The 19253-nt window shown below is 45.2% G+C and overlaps 1 protein-coding gene across 1 annotated transcript in view; it reads right to left on the reverse strand.

The window, feature by feature from the left end:
- Positions 1–19253, reverse strand: part of WDR47 (WD repeat domain 47) — a 271732-nt gene that overhangs the window by 95081 nt on the left and 157398 nt on the right. Inside the window, exon 5 of the mRNA XM_073592940.1 lies at positions 3531–4333. Coding sequence (XP_073449041.1) covers positions 3531–4333 — 803 coding nt within the window. The remainder of the gene's footprint in view (positions 1–3530; positions 4334–19253) is intronic.

A 19253-nucleotide genomic window follows, 5' to 3' on the forward strand; every position in this document is an offset into this window, starting at 1 on the left:
CGAAAAATGCCAAGGGGGGTGAATACTATTGCAAGGCACTGTAGACAGCAGTAAAAACCTAACCTTACCTTTCCCAGAACTATCAAAAAAGGTGGGCTTTAAAACAAATTAAAGACAGTTGAGTTCAGAACTCCAGTAAGTTTAACAAGTAGGGTAAACAAAATTTGGTGCGCTCTGTAATTCACTTACAAAGGACAGCAAATCAAAAGGTTAACGCAATTTTGTGGCTCAAAACAAATAAGTTCAAGGCTAAGTTCACCTTTTTTCTAAATTCCAGCTTTCCTATGTACCAATATACCATTAAAGAGGAAGTAAACTCCCATCTTTAAGTTTTACCTATAGGCAAGCCTATAATAAGGCTTACTTATAGGTCGTGTAAATATCTCCTAAACATGCACTGTTTAGGAGATCTTTACTGTATATGCAGCCAGTAAAATCCCTGGCGCATGTGTTCTGAAGATTGACAGCCCGTGCCGTTTCTTCAGAGCACTGTGCCGTGACCGGCGGCTCCCACCTGCATGCGCAGGAGTGACGTTTTTGCAGCTCGGACTGCCGACAGAGCCGGAGTCCATGAACCAGGAAGGAGGACCAGGTGAAGATGGACGCATCTCCAGCGATGACATTGCATCGCTGGAATGCTTCGTTTTGAGGCAAGTTTCACATAATGTGCTAATATGCGATGCAACTATCACATTATGCCTTTGACTTGCAGAAAAGAAAAGAAAAAAGAAAAAAAAAGTGCAGCAGTTTACAACCGCTTTAATGTACCTCTGTTGCAGAAAAGAAAAAGCTTTTTCTACATTCTAGGGCAGGCTTTAATTCAGCCTGCAGTCTCTTTAATAGAAAACTCCTCCATTACTTCCTGATATACTTCCTTGGAGCATGAAAACCGTTAAGTCCGATTTTTAAAAGGAGTTTGGTGCGGTTTTGTTCACCAGATTTAAATTTTTACTTGAAAACACACCTGAACCAGACTGAAAAATGTACAGGACTCTTTAAAAATGGACTGCGGCTGACCCAGACATATGTGAACCAGCTCCATAGAAAGCCAGTTAATGTGTCATGCGAATTTGATGCAGTTCAAAACACATCCAATTCGCATATATATATGAACTGAGCCTTAGACTAAAGAAGTAGCTCAGCAGCTACCTTGTTAAAACTCACCCTGTAACTGCCCTTCCCTTCCAGATTGCCCCTGCCCACCTCTGCAATTTCCATTGCAGAGATGATCAATGACCACCATCCTCACTGAATACACTGCCAGTGTCTTCTTCTGATTGAATGTTTTGTGCCTTACCTTCTTCTTGCATAGATTGTTCATTTGGCAGGGAGTGCAGGAGCTGAGCGATCACATAACTGCCTATGTGGAGCAGAGCTGTAGTATTGAAAACAGGAGAAGTGTGTTCCTGGAAGTCTGTAAATCTCACCATACACAATACAGTCTGATTGTAGAATCTCCTTTAGATCTACAATCAACTATGCAGTGCAAGGGCCTGTCTGATTGGATAGATAGGTGTGCTCTCCTATTACATAATTGGGGCAAATCTAAAGGAGATTGTATAGAGATTGTATAGCGTATGACCATCGTTATACACCTAAAATGAACTAGTCTAGCTTTCTGTGCCATTATTTAATGAAACCCCAAATGCTGAAGCAAACACGGTAAAAGCATGCAAACCGCAACACACCCAAACGACCCGTGAACTACTTTGCTGCATTTGTCGCGCATATGGAGGCCCACTAGAATCAATGAGCTGCGCTACGCGCATCATGGAGAGAACATACCACAAAAATTGCGCTTCCGTTACACTAGATGTGAATGGGGCCTGAAAGTGAAAAATGGTGTGCTTACACAAGAACAAGGACAGCTGAGTGTCTCCATCCACTCCCTTTGTACAATTTCCTTTGGAGTTCTATGGAGGAGGACCCACCTGAACAATCTATTCAATTTGTATCAAATCAGGCAGGCCCTTGCACTACATAGTTGGTCGATCTAAAGGAGACTGTACAGCGTATGGTCACCTTAAAGGAAGAAGTAGGACAGTGGGTGGAAATTAAAAAAGAGATGGTATATTAACCACTTGCCAACTGTATACTGTATATATACGACCGCAAAGCACCTCTCCTGCTCTGGATCACATGCCTAGTATGTGAATCGCATGCCCGCGTCGCCCTGGCTGTGCTGCGATTCGATGCAGCACAAACCAATCAGCAGGTTCCGGCCGCTGAACGGTCGCTGGCATCCAGCGATCGGCTCCGGACATACCTGAAGAGAGCCCTGTGTAGGTAAACAAACACAGGGCTCTCATCTGACAGCAGCAATGTGCTGTTTTTTCTTCCTGCAAAACAGGAAGAGAAAAACAGCACATCTCTTAGTAAAAACAGCACACACAGTACACATTAACACATGTTGGCCACACATTTAACCCCTTGATTGCCCCTGATGTAAACCAAATGCCAGTGTCATTAGAACAGTGACAGTGCATATTTTTAGCACTAATCACTGTATTGGTGTCACTGGTTCCCAAAAAAGTGTCAGGTGTCCAATTTGCCTGCCACAATATCGCAGTCCCGTCAATCACCGCCATTACTAGTAATAAAATTAAAATTCCATAAATATATCCTATAGTTGTTGGACGCTATAACTTTTGCGCAAACCAATCAATATACGCTCACTGGGATTTTTTTTTACCAAAAATATGTAGCAGAATACATTTTGGCCTACATGTATGAAGAAATTAAGTTTCTTACATTTTTTTACGGGATGTGTTTTATAGCAGAAAGTAAAAAATATCATTTTTCTCAAAATTGTCGGTCTTTTTTGTTTATAGCGCAAAAACTGGAAACCGCAGAGGTGATCAAATTCCACCAAGAGAAAGCTTTGTGGGGAAAAAAAAAAGGACATAAATTTTGTTTGGGTACAGCATCGCACAACCGCACAGTTGTCAAAGCCACGCAGTGCCATATCGCAAAAAAATGGCCTGGTCATGAAGGGGGTAAAGTGGTTAATGAGGGAGGTGTGGTACAGAGAGGTAAACACCCCCTATTCTGTGATGTAGTAAGGCAGTGCATGATGGGATATGAAGTTTCCTGGATGGTCATATGATGCTACAGGAAGTGATGGACTCAGACTGCATTTGTTAATATTTTTAACAGAATGGTGCAAATTCAAAGCTGCCATGGACTAAGGTAAGTGAGAGATAAGAACAGTGGGATGGCATGGGCAGAAAAGACATTAGAAAAGGCTTCTATATGTTGTGAAAAGTGAAATTCTGCCTGAAAAGATGAACTTAGCTTTTAAAACAATTAACCAGATGTCAGTGTTCCTTGCACCCAAAGATCACTTTACCATTTTTGGGGATTCATAATTTTAAAAACAAAATACAGTGAATATGGGAACTGCCATGGGACAGGTTGATGATGAAAAAAACTAAACTGCAGATCTCTAGAAATAGCTTTCAATAAAAATATTAAACTCTTCAACTTATGTTTTTTTGCCCTATAAACACACCCAAAGAGTTGTTGTATACCTTTCAGACGATTCTTCGTAGATACTGTGACAGTCTGAGCTCTCCAACATTAAGCTGCGGCTGAGGTTTTGTACTCCAGGATAATGAAAGTTGGCAAATGAGTGAGACATTGGAGAGGTTTTGCTTGTAGGCTCACCTGATCTTTTATCATGACTGCTCAGTCCACATGTCAGTCCATCTAAGGCTGGGTTCAAAGAGCGAGACATATAGGCATCAGCAGATTGTGGGCGTCTCATTGGTGAAGAGGGATAAGGGGAAAGCTTGCTGATGAGTGGAGTAAGAAGGTCAGCATACCCAGCTTTGCTGGGCTTCATAAGCTTGTCAACATGGATACTCAAGGTCTTCTGTTCAAAGGCACAAGAAAACACACTAGGGGGCAAGTTCTGAAGCCAAGATAAAAGACTTAAGTCCAGATCATCGCATCCATTACCACAGAGGAGGTCTATTCCAAGTAGAACCTCACTCTCTGTAATCTCTTCACCAGTGGCCTTGCTCTGGCAGAACTCCACACAACATTCATAGAGCAAGCCCTTCATGATGAGCTGAAACAAGCGATTATTACTGGCTTTGAATCCAGCCTCACTTAGTTTACGATCAGCAGGGATAAACTCTGCTACCATAGCACAAGCCTCCTCAAAACAGTGCACCCGCGCCGTGCTTGGATTCCAGTCCTTGAACTCTGTGTGGTTTGTAAGCCTTGGGAGAGTTAGCAGAAGACACAATTTACTGTAATCATCTTTGGAAGGGCAATATTCTTCAAGGGCATGAAGGCATTTCACAGCCTCTTGCATTGTAAATTCAAGCTGTAAAAAGAACAAACACCAATATATAAGTTCTGTTAATTAACAAATGCGGTATTTGAATTCTCACAAATTCCATGAACCTGCTGTACATCAGAAGACTTTTATTCATAGTTAAATACTGAATTATTTCCCTTGTGAATATGCAACCACTTAAGAATTCCATCAAAGAGGGCACAAATGCACAAAAACGTTTTAAATGATTTCTCCAAACCCAAAATGAACTTGGTAAATATAAAAAAAATATATATAAAAAAATTTTATTGTTATTATAATACCGGAATGACCACATGCCGACCGGGCCATAGCCGAAAGGCGGCTAAAGTGCGGTCGGCTTATTCTGGGTGGGCGTCCATGGACGTCCTCACAGAATCACGCTCCCGCGTGCCCCCTGGGGCGCGCACCTGGGAACATCCGTGACCACCGGGTCCGAGGGACCCTGCGCATCACGGTAAATGGCCGCCGATAGCGGCAGTTTACCACGTGATCGCTCCGTCAAATGACGGAGCGATCACTTGTAAACGAACCAGCATCATGTCATGACACCGGTTCCTCCCTCCCCTCTCTGTACCGATCGGTACAGTGTGAAAGGAGAGAGGGAGAGATCGTTTTGGGCACTAAGCAGCGCTGTGGGCAGGATCTGTAGTGCCCAGAGCGCTGCTCAGTGCCCATACTCTGCCAATACTCTGCCAATACATTTTAACAGAAAGAAATAATTTTTTTTTTTACCGAATTTTCAGTCTTTTTTTGATTTAGAACGTAAAAAATAAAAAACCCAGCGGTGATTAAATACCACCAAAAGAAAGCTCTATTTGTGTGAAAAAAAGGACAAATATTTCAAATGGATACAGTGTTACATGACAATTAGTAATTGCCAAAGTGTGAGAGCACCGAAAGCTGAAAATTGGTCTGGTTAGGAAGGGGGTTTAAGGGCCCAGTGGTCAAGTGGTTAATATAGCGTAACCAGTTTGTGCAGAACTTTATAAAATAAAGGCAGACAGTGTAATTACAATGCAAGTCAATAAATAAAAGGTATCAGAGGGGCTGGCTCGTTAGAGCTTACAATCTAAAGCTGGATACACACTATACAACTTTTGTTATTAGATTTTTCTTACATTTACCAAAACCATATAGTGCAAGAGCCTGCCTGATAGCACACAAATTTAAACTGTTAAGTTTTAACCTCATATTACCGTATATACTCGAGTATAAGTTGACCCGAGTATAAGTCGAGGCCCCTAATTTACCACAAAAAAACTGGGAAAAACTTATTGAACCAAGTATAAGACGAGGGTGAGAAATGCAGCAGCTACTGTAAGTGGAAAAAGAGGGTCAACAATGCCCATCTGCAGCTGCATACCTCCCTGTGTCCTGTGCATGTGTCCTGTGCAGCCTACCTGTATCCTGAGCATGTGTCCTGTACATGTGTATGTGTCCTGTGTCCTATACATGTGTATGTGTCCTGTGCATGTGTCCTGTGCATGTGTCCTGTGCATGTGTCCTGTGCATGTGTCCTGTACATGTGTCCTGTACATGTGTATGTGTACCTGTGTCCTGTACATGTGTATGTGTCCTGTGACCCTGTGCAGCCTACCTGTGTCCTGTGCAACCTCCCTGTGGCGATCTCCATCCTCCCTGTGGCGATCAGCGTGTGATAATCGGTTCGGCGGCCATTCCACTGTTCAAAAGCCGCGCCGCCTCCTCGTCTGTGATAGGCAGAACACTCAGCAGTCAGCCTATCATGGACATTCTCTCATTCTCATACCACAGACGAGGATGAGAGAATGTCCGTGATAGGCTGTACACTGACTGCTGGGAAATGGAGTGTTCAGCCTATCACAGACGAGCAGGAGGCACGGATTTTGAAAGCTGGAATAGCCTCCGAACTATATTACCACGCGCTGATCATGTAGGCAGAAGGCGGTGACTCGAGTATAAGTCGAGGGGGGCACTTTCAGCCCAAAAAAAGGGCTGAAAATCTCGACTTATACTCAAGTATATACGGTATATGGTTTTGGTAAATCTAAAAGGAAAAAAATCTAAAGGAAAAAATCTAAAGCAATTTGTATAGTGTGTATCCAGCACTAAACAATTTCCTTTAGATTTACCAAAACCATGTAGTGCAAGGGCCTGCCTGATTGCATACAAATTGAAATTCAGCTTTAAGCTGGATATACACGATACAATTTTCTGTAGATTTTGTCATTCAGATTTACCAAAACCATATATTATTATTAGGTCAAACCTTAAGAGTTTCAATTTGTATGCAATCAGGCAGGCCCTTGCACTACATGGTTTTGGTAAATCTAAAGGAAATCAGACAACAAAAATAGTATAGTGTGTATGGGTGGGGCTGGGGGGTCAAGTGACACAAAAGGTAATAACTGTGGGAGATGAGCTGATGGCAAAAGTAAAAAGACAGTTTTATCAGTTGAAAGCATAATAGGCTTTTCTAAAGAGATGTGTTTTTAGGGATTGCTTAAAGGTGGATAGAGTAGGAGATAACCTGACAGATTGGGGTAAGGAGTTCCAGAGGATGAGAGCAGCTCTGGAGAAGTTCAGGATGCAAACATTGGAGGACATCGTGGGTGGCCTGAAGAGACTGGTATTTTGAGACAAGGTTAGAGATGTACAGTAGCTGGGGGCAGGGTTGTGGATGGCTTTGTAAGCTGTTAGTATTTTGAATTTTATTCACTGGGTAAGCGGAAGCCAACGGAGGGATCGGCAGAGAGGGGTAGAAGACAATGAGTGGCTGGTAAGGTGGATGAGAGTGGCAGCAGCATTCATGATGGAATGAAGGGGGGATAGCATATGCAAAGGTAAGCCAATGAGGAGGGAGTTGCAAGAGATAACCAATGAGTAAATTAGAAGTTCTGTGGCGTCTTAAAAGTTTGTTCTAGGCAAAAAAAACATTTTAGTTTTAAAAAGAGCAGGGAAAAGTTACAATGGTAGTAATGGAGCAGCATAAAGTTTTAGCAAGCAATATAGTGACCCCCCCCGGGCATAGTTGGAATAAGTTAAGTGCAGTGTATGTGCCACAAATGCCCGTTTAGGGGCCATCACCTTAGACCCAATAAGAAGCATCTCCTGGAAAAAAAACGAGATGGGGTTTATATTTCTGTATATAATTAAACACTCTCTTTATTTTTAAGTTAAGACCCTTTAGAGTTTGTAATGCCATCTTAATGGGGGTACATACACAACATGAAAAAATAGATAGGCGGAACCCTGAAATCAAGGGTGGCAAGTGGTTCATGCATGCCACTCTCTAGAAGTGCAGTCTTGTACCTACATACCTCAAGTTTTATACGCAACACCAGCATGAAAAAAAAAAAAGCATAACAAAAAAAAATAACCCTTCAAATGCATATACATTTGACACACAATAGAACAATCCCTACCCACCCAGCTCCTAATCCCCAACTAAATATGAGCTTAAGCCCTAAACAAGATTAACAAAAACGGGGAGAATATTCTCCCGTCCAAAGGATAAAAACAACAGTTCAATACAAGATTACTGCATAGTTCTCCACTCCCTGAGCTACGGTATGGGAGTTTTTAGCCATGGTTGCAATGTGATGGAGTAGTTTCTGTAGTGTAACAGTTTGTAGGAGAGCATCCCACGAGGGAAAAGTAAGAAGGATCTGGATGTAGGATGACACCCTTCATAGGCCACAAGGCTGTAAAGCAGGAAAAAAACGTCTCTCACAATTTGCCCAAGAGCCAAGCCATCGATCCACTTCCACTGGGGTTACAAAAAACTGAGCTTTACCTTTATTTAACAAACAAAGCCTTGTGGGGTATAACTTGCTATAAGGGAGACGTTCATCTCTCAAGTGCTTTTTTACCCCTTGAAATGCAGCTCTTTCTGTGTTGCAGCTGAGAAATCCAAAAGATTGTGATGACATTGTAGATCAAATCTGACAAATCACAAGCTTTCCACAATGCTGCATCCCAATCACAAAAATACATTTTTGCCAACAGTGGCCATGGGGGACCCCCTGGAAGGGAGGCTCTCAGAGGAATGTCCCCAAGGCTGTCTTCACCCACTCCGCAAGGAATTGCCCTCTGAGCCCTCCGGGAACCCCAGGAAATGTAGCATATTCTGACATAGTCGGTCTTCCCGGTCTCCTTATTTAGCTACATGCATCTTTTGTTCCACCTGAACTCTGACACAGATAGAGGGTATAGATCAGGGATATGCAATTAGTGGACCTCCAGCTGTTGCAGAACTACAAGTCCCATGAGGCATAGCAAGACTGACAGCCACAAGCATGACACCCAGAGGCATGATGGGACTTGTAGTTTTGCAACAGCTGGAGGCCCGCTAATTGCATATCCCTGGTATAGATAATCCTCCACCGTGCAGACTCGTTAGAAACTCCGTGGCGCAGCTTATGCACGTTGTCCTTCGGGAGCCAAAAATACACCCAGAGTGTCCATCTGGGTAGTAAGGGAAGCCTGGCAGGATTTTAGGAACGCCATGATCTGAGAGAGTGTCGGCTCCTGCGGTTGCTCCCCCGGATCATTCTGGGCTGTCTCAGTCTGATCCACATCTAAAGGATCTTCTGGGGGGGGGGGGGGGGGTTGGGGACAGAAGGCTCAGACCAGGCCAGGTCGTCCCTTTTCCAGTCAGGAACAGCAGGCTGTTGCGATGAGCCATGGGTGCATCTTGAGCTGCATGGACGAAGCAGGCCAGCTTCTCCCCAGGGGTGACAGAGCAGTCCTTAACGATTTTGACCATCTTAGATCCGGCAGGGAGAATGGCCACTACAGGCAGATTGATGTGAGTGAGTTTGGGTCAGGCATAGCATGCAGAGAGAGAGAGCTGCTTACATGACAGAAGTTGGACATGGGCAGCTGGGGAGGTGAGGGCTTTGCCAAAACAGGTAAGAGCTGTGAAGGAAAATGGGGGCAAGTTGAGAGCTGTGTAGGGAGGGGCAGGTTGTGTAAGCTGTCCACCATCCACAGCTATGGGTGTAAGCTCTGGATGGGGGAGCTGTGGACTGTGAGAGAAGAGGGGAGCTGTGGACTGGGAGAAGAGGGGAGCTGTGGACTGGGAGAAGAGGGGAGCCGTGGACTGGGAGAAGAGGGGAGCCGTGGACTGTGGGAGAAGAGGGGAGCCGTGGACTGTGGGAGAAGAGGGGAGCCGTGGACTGTGAGAAGAGGGGAGCCGTGGACTGTGAGAAGAGGGGAGCCGTGGACTGTGAGAAGAGGGGAGCCGTGGACTGTGAGAAGAGGGGAGCCGTGGACTGTGAGAAGAGGGGAGCCGTGGACTGTGAGAAGAGGGGAGCCGTGGACTGTGGGAGAAGAGGGGGGCTGTGGACTGTGGGAGAAGAGGGGGGCCGTGGACTGTGAGAGAAGAGGGGAGCCGTGGACTGTGAGAGAAGAGGGGAGCCATGGACTGTGAGAGAAGAGGGGAGCCGTGGACTGTGAGAGAAGAGGGGAGCCGTGGACTGTGAGAGAAGAGGGGAGCCGTGGACTGTGGGAGAAGAGGGGAGCCGTGGACTGTGGGAGAAGAGGGGAGCTGTGGAATGTGGGAGAAGAGGGGAACTGTGGGATTAGAGGGGAGCTGTGGACTGTGGGAGAAGAGGGGAGCTGTGGACTGTGAGAGAAGTGGGGAGCTGTGGACTGTGGAAGAAGAGGGGAGCTGTGGACTGTGGGAGAAGAGGGGAGCTGTGGACTGTGGGAGAAGAGGGGAGCTGTGGACTATGGGAGAAGAGGGGAGCTGTGGACTGGGAGAGAAGAGGAGAGCTGTGGACAGGGGGTACAGAGGTAAGCAATAGATGGTTACTTTGGGGGGAATATCTAAGTACTGCTCATTGTGCTTATATTTTTTGGTGCCCTGTGTGATACAAATACCTCAAAACTGCACAATATGCACTCTTGAGCCCTGTGTGTTATGCAAAACTAAGAGCAGTAGTTATTTGAACTTTTGAGTGTTTTTTTTTTCTGTTGCAAAGTTTCTTTATCTGGATATTCTGCTAGTAACAGAACTTTCTGCTGCAGGCCCACAACACTAAGCCACTGCCTCACAATCGCCAGCAGTGTTTTCAGTCTGACATGCCTACTCTTTCAGTTGGCTGCACAAGGCAAGCTGACAACGCTGCTGCTAAGCTGGTGTCTTAGCATAGCCAGCCTGCAACTGGAAGTGCTGTCACTGGCAGGATCTCTGGACAACGAACTTTGCAACAGATTTACAAAAACAACTATTTACCTAAGAAGACTGTATACAGTGAGGCATTATGCCATACTAAAAATAGATTTAGGGTTTACATACACCAAGTGCAGTAGCTTAAACCATTTCAAATTTGATGTAAAGGCAGTAAACATCATTCATAATACTTTCTGTAAAATATATAGTTAGGTTACCTTTTTGTTAGATTTTATTAATATTATTTTAGCTGTTTTTTTTTTTTTTTTTCCACCAACTAGAGGAAATTGCAAATGAGGTGTGATCTGCTCACGGCAGGAAAGAGACATTACAGAGGAATTTTATAGTTACAAGAATAAACAAGGGCCTTCCTTTCCTTTCCACAGTGATCTGTCCTCCACTGTCCAGCTTAACATTCACTCACTTCTAGGGTCTCTTCCTTCAGACGGATTGTAGGGAAAATGACTGCAGCTGCAATCGTACTGAGATTGTAAGCATGAAAATGGTAAACTATTTGTTAAAGCACTGTAGGTTTAGCTCTTATACTGCAGTCTCCTAAAATGATTGAGGACCTTTCTATTGTGCAGCTCTCCCAGACATAAGCAGCTCTCTTTGACATGGCAGTCTTGAACATGAATTTTTAGCCATATTTGTTTTTCTCTACATATTGCCATTTACTTTAATAAGAAACAAACAACACATAAAACCCAGAACAAGGATGGTAGGGAGAAAATGAGTGTCGGTGGCAATATCCTTATGAACTGAACTGCTTGACTGTGGAGGACAATATTTAACTTGAGCCACTGCCACGTGATCCAATGCCACATAAGTGCTCATCTGCATGCCTGAGCCAAGAGTACACTGTAGTGATGGTATTCTATTCATGTGACAGAATGTCCAGTTGCAAGAAATGTCCAAAAATGCACTATATTGAATCAAAACAAAATAAAAAAGTCCACAGTCCATAAATAATGTCACTTACTATGGGTTTTTTTTAATTCTTTTAGATCATACCTATTCCCATTGAGAGTTATGCTCACAAGAGCGCTCAGTCAGGTACTGCTATAGTTTTAACAATGTACAGGGTTGTTTTATGAATATTTAATGTTATTTTTTGTGCTATACTCTGTTTGGGCAATGGTAACATGGTGGACATGGTGTGCAGAGAAACAATTAGCCTCTTCCCACCTTCCAGGGACATCCACATTATTTATTGAACCCTTTGGTCTCCCGCGTCAAGATTTGAGAAAGTGGAAATGCCTCTAAACATGTCATCTTGGAGACCCTACGCTTACTGGCATTGAAGATTCTGTCCATCGGTGATGCACTTCCTGATTGTCGGTGACACACTTCTGGTCCGACCCTTCACCTCTGGTGTTTCTGCTGTCTTGTTTAAGCCCACTTCCTTCCATCACATCCATTCTCACTTTGGATTGAGGACCTTGCCATACCCGCTGGTCAGGTTATTCACAGGAGTGCCTTCTATTTACAGTTTCACCATGGAAACCACAGTAAGTGCATTAACCACTTGCCGACCGCCGCACGACGATGTACCTCAACAAAATGGCATGGGCAGGCATATTGGTGTACCTGTACGTCCCTGCCTTCCAGCGGGCGGGGGGCTGCCCCAGTGCCTGCGGTAGTCGGCATTATTGCAGGAGTGATCCGTGCTAAGGGGGAGGCCACCGATTCATGGCCACCCCCTCGCGATCACTCGTGACGAATGAGGGGCTTCCTCTGCTTCTGAAATGTAAACAGAAGCAGAGGAAGTGATGTCATCTCGCCTCGTGCAGCCTTTTCGCTCCGGCGCCTGAGGAGAGAAGACATCAATGTGAGTTTGCACCAACACTACACTAACACTAGTACACATAGGCACATAAATCACCCCCCCCCCCCCCCCGCACCCCCTGTCACAGTGACACCAATAGCAGTTTTTATTTTTTTACTGATCACTGCATTGCTGTCATTTTGTGACTGTTATAAGTGTTAGGGCAGTTAGTGGTAGGCCCCTTTAGGTCTAGGGTACCCCCTAATAAAGGTTTAACCCCTTGATCGCCCCCCAGTTAACCCTTTAACTCCCTGTCGCCAGTGTCACTAATCATTTTTCTGATCGCCATATAAGTGTCACGGGTGACGCTAGTTAGCCAGTTCGTTATATAGGTTCACCGTCAACTTTTTATAGCGTCAGGTACCCCCATATACTACCTAATAAAGGTTTTAAAGCCCCAATTGCCCCCTAGTTAACCCTTTCACCAGTGATCACCATATAAGTGTTATAAGTGACACTGGTTAGTTAGTTTTTTATACCCGCCTTTTATTACCCAATAAAGGTTTAACCCCTGATCGCCCGGTGGGTGATATCAGTTAGGTTTTAGTGTCAGATAGGGTCTGCGTCGCCCCAGGCAGCGTCAGATTAGTGCCAGTACCGCTAACACCCTAGCACGCAGCATACACCTCCCTTAGTGGTATAGTATCTGAACGGATCACTATCTGATCAGATCTATACTAGCGTCCCCAGCAGTTTATGGTTCCCAAAAACGGAGTGTTAGCGGGATCAGCCCAGATACCTGCTAGCACCTGCGTTTAGCCCCTTTGCCCAGCCCAGCCCACCCAAGTACAGTATCGATCGATCACTGTCACTTACAAAACACTAAAAACATAACTGCAGCGTTCGCAGAGTCAGGCCTGATCCCAGTTTTTTTTGGTAGCATTCGATACAGTTGCTGACAGCCTAGGAGCTTTCTTTACCTGTGAGTCTCACTACTGTACCAGTAAATTTAGAGCCCAAAATGGCAAATAGAAGGTACAGTAGTGAAGAGGCCTACACGTTTCTGAGCATGACAGATAGTGAAGAGGAAGTCACTCATCTGTCAGATTCAGGCTCAGAATACGATCCTGTAGACGACAGCGGCTCCATGACAGATAGCTCTGACGACAGAGTTGTGGTCCCTGCCAAGGTCAGGCGTACCAGACCCCGATCTGCTGCGGTTGTTGAGGTGCAAGAACCACAGGGCTCTCGTTTGGAGCAGAGAGGTATTAGTGCCGCTCATCCTTCTGGTGAACTGGCAAGCACCAGCGGCCTAGTACACACTGGTCGTACATCCAGCACTGCAGTATCACGTGGTGACGTGGCGAGTCCCATAAGTGCAGTTCAAGCTGGCGAGGTGGCAAGCACAAGTAGTGTCCCGATGCCACCAAGACAACAAATACAGGCCCGTCATGCCCATAGTGTCCTTCCTGCAGAATTAGCCAATCCTAACTGGGAACCCACCACTTCTGCAGCACCCGTACTTCCCCCATTCACTGGCCAACCCGGAATTAAGTCACTTTGTATGCTGGTCAATTAATCGCTGCTAATCCCCAGTCCTCCCTTGCCAGAGATTGGAAACCAATTACGTTTTCCGAATTTAAGACCTTTCTGGGCCTATCCCTCGACATGGGCATGACTAAAAAGAGTGAGTTGCGGTCATATTGGTCCACAGACCCAATTCACCATATGCTTGTGTTCTCTGCCTCCATGGCCAGGACACAATATGAGCAGATCTTGCAGTTCATGCACTTCAACAACAATGAACTCGTGGAGACCCTGGATAAAATCGGCTCTACAAAATTCGGCCCCTCGTAAACCACTTCAACCGTTTTGCAGCCTTGTTTACTCCCCATCAAGTTGTCTGCGTTGATGAGTCCCCGCTTAAATTTTCTGTCCGCTTGTCTTTCAAACAGTATCTTTCCAGCAAGTGTGCCAGATACGGGGTCAAGATGTACAGTAGGGACAGAAAGCATTTCGACCCCCTTAAATTTTTCACTCTTTGTTATATTGCAGCCATTTGCTAAAATCAAGTTCATTTTTTTCCTCATTAATGAACAGACAGCACCCTATATTGACAGAAAAACACAGAATTGTTGACATTTTTGCACATTTATTAAAAAAGAAAAACTGAAATATCACATGGTCCTAAGTATTCAGACCCTTTGCTCAGTATTTAGTAGAAGCACCCTTTTAAACTAATACAGCCACGAGTCTTTTTGGGAAAGATGCAACAAGTTTTTCACATCTGGATTTGGGGGTCCTCTGCCATTCCTCCTTGCAGATCCTCTCCAGTTCTGTCAGGTTGGATGGTAAACGTTGGTGGACAGCCATTTTTAGGTCTCTCCAGAGATGCTCAATTGGGTTTAAGTAGGGCTCTGGTTGGGCCATTCAAGAACAGTCACGGAGTTGAGAAGCCACTCCTTCGTTATTTTAGCTGTGTGCTTAGGGTCATTGTCTTGTAAACCTTCGACCCAGTCTGAGTTCCTGAGCGCTCGGGAGAAGGTTTTCGTCCAGGATATCCCTGTACTTGGCCGCATTAATTTTTCCCTCGATTGCAACCAGTCGTCCTGTCCCTGCCGCTGAAAAAGACCCCCACAGCATGCTTCACTGTTGGGACTGTATTGGACAGGTGATGAGCAGTGCCTGGTTTTCTCCACACACACCGCTTAGAATTAAAGGCCAAAAAGTTCTATCTTGGTCTCATCAGACCAAAGAATCTTATTTCTCACCATCTTGGAGTCTTTCAGGTGTTTTTTTTAGCAAACTTCATGCGGGCTTTCATGTGTCTTGCACTGAGAGGCTTTCGTCGGGCCACTCTGTCATAACCCCGACTGGTGGAGGGCTGCAGTGATTATTGACTTTCTACAACTTTCTCCCATCTCCGACTGCATCTCTGGAGCTCAGCCACAGTGATCTGTGGGTTCTTTCTTAACCTCTCTCACCAAGGCTCTTCTCCCCCCCCCGATAGCTCAGTTTGGCCAGACGGCCAGCTCTAGGAAGGGTTCTGGTCATCCCAAATGTCTTCCATTTAAGGATTATGGAGGCCACTGTGCTCTTAGGAACCTTAAGTGCAGCAGAAATTTTTTTTTTAACCTTCGCCAGATCTGTGCATTGCCACAATTCTGTCTCTGAGCTATTCAGGCAGTTCCTTTGAACTCATGATTCTCATTTGCTCTGACATGCACTGTGAGCTGTAAGGTCTTATATAGACAGGTGTGTGGCTTTTCTAATCAAGTCCAATCAGTATAATCAAACACAGCTGGCCTCAAATGAAGGTATAGAACCATCTCAAGGATGATCAGAAGAAATGGACAGCACCTGAATTAAATATAGGAGTGTCACAGCAAAGGGTCTGAATACTTAGGACCATGTGATATTTCAGTTTTTCTTTTTTAATAAATCTGCAAACATGTCAACAATTCTGTGTTTTTCTGTCAATATGGGGTGTTGTGTGTACATTAATGAGGAAAAAAATGAACTTAAATGATTTTAGCAAATGGCTGCAATATAACAAAGAGTGAAAAATTTAAGGGGGTCTGAATACTTTCCGTCCCCACTGTATAAGCTCTGTGACAGGGCCACAGGCTATACATGTAGTTTTATGGTTTATGAGGGAAGAGATAGTCACGTAGAGCAGGAGAACTGCCCAGACTACATAGGGAGCGCAAGACTGTGTGGGACTTGGTGTCACCCTTATTCAGAAAGGGGTACCACTTGTATGTGGACAATTATTACACGAGCGTGCCACTTTTTAGTCACTTGTTTGATCATCAGATTGGCGCATGTGGCACCGTGCAACCTAAGCGCCGGGGCTTACCCCAGAGGCTTGTAGATTCCCGTATTAGGCCGGGGAAGAGAGCCTGCTTCAAGTGTAATAATTTGCTTGCTGTGAAATGGAGAGATAATAAGAATGTTTTCTTTCTTTCCTCCCTTCATGCAGACATAACGTCCCAAATTCCTACGGCGACTGGTGTTGTGGAGAATCCCGTGTCCCCGAATATAACCAAAATATGGGAGGGGTGGACCTTAACGACAAGTTGTTGGCACCGTACCTAAGTGCCGTAAGGCCAGACGCTGGTACAAAAAAGTGTCTTTATACTTATTTCAATTGGCTTTGCTGAACGCTCATGTGCTATACAGAGCTTCAGGACGGACTGGATCTTTCCTTAAATTCCAGGAATAAATCGTCAGGCCCTTCTGTTTCCAGACAGTGCTCCACCTCACCTTCCCAATCCAAATGCAGTAAGCCGGCTGCATGAGAGGCATTTTCCATATGTCCTCCCTAGTACCCCTACCCAACGAGCCCCCCAAAGAAAATACGGGTCTGTAGAAAGCGCGGATATAGGCGTGACACCCGCTATTTTTGTCCCTCCTGTCCTGACAATCCTGGTCTTTGCATTGGTGAATGTTTTGAATGCTACCATACACTAGTGGAGTATTAGCGTAGGGTACAGCACTGCACAGACTAGGACACACTTTCATAAGGTCTCCCAAGATGCCATCGCATTTTGAGAGACCAGAACCTGGAACCGAACCGTTACAAATAAAAGTGTAAAAAAAAAAAAAAAAAAAAAAAAAACACAAAAAATATAAATTAAAAAAAAAAATAAAAAATAGTTGTACCTAAAAACAAAAAAATGGTTAACAATAAAACATCACAGAATAGAATACAGTAATATTGTTCTCTCTCTCTCTATTGTTCTGCTTTTTTTTACTGTATTCTATTCTGCAATGTTTTATTGTTAACCTTTTTTTGCTTTCAGGTACGCCATTCATCTGCAGCGCAGATTTATTTCTCTTGACAGCAACAGCGTTTGCTCCCACGATACATAAAGCCATGACTCCATTGCTGTAGGAGGTGATTTCACCAACACAGTTAAAAAAAAAAAGCACATATAACGCGAAGCATGGGGGCAGCAGGGGTGGAGGAGTGATTTGCTCCTAACTTTTGGGGCGGATGCCCCCATGCTTCGGCATATATTTTTTAGGCCATTCAGCTGCAGCACTGATTTATTTATCTTGACAGCATCAGCATTTGCTCCCGCGATACATAAAGACGTGACTCCAGCACTGTAGGAGGTGATTGCACCACCACAGTTAAAAACAAAATGGTGCATATATGCCCATCATTAGAAGTGGGTGGATAAAGGGAGGTATTCTAACACCGATCAATCTCTTTTTTTTCGTTCAGGCCACAGGCTGAATGAAAAAAAAAAAAAAAAAAAAAAGATTACAATATGTGCCCAACAAGGACCAGCAACATACTGGTTTGTTGCTGGACTTTGAGTGGTTATACCACAAAGATGCCTGCGGGTTTAGGTATCATCTTGGTATCATTCCTTTTAGCCAGCGGTCGGCTTTCATGTAAAAGCAATCGCAATAGCGGCTAATTAGCCTCTAGACTGCTTTTACAAGCAATGGGAGGGAATGCCCCGCCATCTTTCATGGCTTTCTCTAGCTCTCCTGTCCCAACAGGGAACCTGAGAATGCAGCCGGTGATTCCACCAGCTGACCATAGAGCTGATCAGAGACCAGAAAGGCTCCAATCATCTATATGGCATAAGAAACCGGAAGCTACGAGCATTTCATGACTTAGATTTAAAGCATGTCGTGTTTGGTATCCATGTGCTCGGCCTAAGATCATCTCTTTTTATTTCAAACATTTGGGCAAAATAGTGTTTCCTGTCGCATCATGGCAGCATACACGTTGGGTTGTGACTCCGCCTCCACAACCTGATAGGACCACATAGCTATAAATTAATGAATAGGCACCCACCCCAGTATTCTCTTATTTTTCCTCACCTGTTGGGACCGCACGGATCAGCACCCCCTTACGGCTTCGCCCCAGCCAGGTTCTAGCCTCTCCTGGGTGGAAGTCCTTCCTGTACAGCCTCTAAACGAGCTAAATGGAAGGAGCCCCACTCTGGTGGTCTCAGGGGCACCCTCTTTTCTCACTTTTGTCTGCCTGACCATGATATAAGCCTTAAACAGGCTTGAGGTGTAGCAGCCCATATAAAGCCTTAAACAGGCTTGCTGGAGGAATGGCCTTGGAAGTCCTGGTTTTGGGCTCAGAAAATTATCCTTAAACAGGCTTAGTTGTGTGCAGCGGTCTCCCCCCCTCCCCCTCCTTTACTCTTTCTACCTGCTGGGCTCTGCTGTCCTTCAATCCATCCTCCATGATCGCCGAGCGTCCTCTGCGTTCTCGCGCAGTGCGTCGTGTCAGGGCACTCCTCTGCCTTTGCCAGATTCTAAGATGGCGCCGAGTGTCTTGTGGCGCTACTGCGCATGCGCGAGCGCTCGGCGCTAATGGCGGCAGTTTTAAAAAGCCCCAGTGTCAGTTTTTCATTGCTGCTGCTGGATGACTGACCTGAGACAGTTTTTTCTCTCTGAAAACGCTCTACAAAGGTAGGTGTCTTGTCCTTTTTGCTCAGCTGTCTCCTGAAACCTTTTTTCCTTATGCATATCTCAATCCTACTATTTCTGCAGGTTTCTAATCCACTCCTCCACTATGGAGACCGCTGCCCCAGTAGATCACCGCCAGCCTAATAGGTAAGGGGGGGGGGGGGGGGGGAGACAAGGGTAAGTAGTGAAGATAGAAAAAGAGAGCACTACTAATGCTACCTAAATTGGTCAGCCCTATCAGGTCCTCAGGAACGTCTGCTTCAAGACAGAGAGAGACCTCGCATAGAAGAAGTCGCTCCAGACACAGACGGAGCCGTTCCTACCACAGGAGAAGCCGCTCGAGAGGGAGTCGCAGAAGGAGCCGGTCTAGATCATATTCTAGACACGGTCGATCCCGCCATAGGAGTTCCCCTTCGTACAGACCCCGGTCTCCCGCACGCCACTCCCGTCCCTCTGGGAACGCCTGCTGGGTCTGTGGTGCGGCGGCTCTCCCGGATAAACTGGCCTGTCAAAAATGTCTAGAGGAGGCCACAAAAGAAAGAATCTCGGATACCGGA

The sequence above is a fragment of the Aquarana catesbeiana genome, linkage group LG07 (genome assembly GCF_042186555.1).
Source record: "Aquarana catesbeiana isolate 2022-GZ linkage group LG07, ASM4218655v1, whole genome shotgun sequence".
Lineage (NCBI taxonomy): Eukaryota > Metazoa > Chordata > Amphibia > Anura > Ranidae > Aquarana > Aquarana catesbeiana.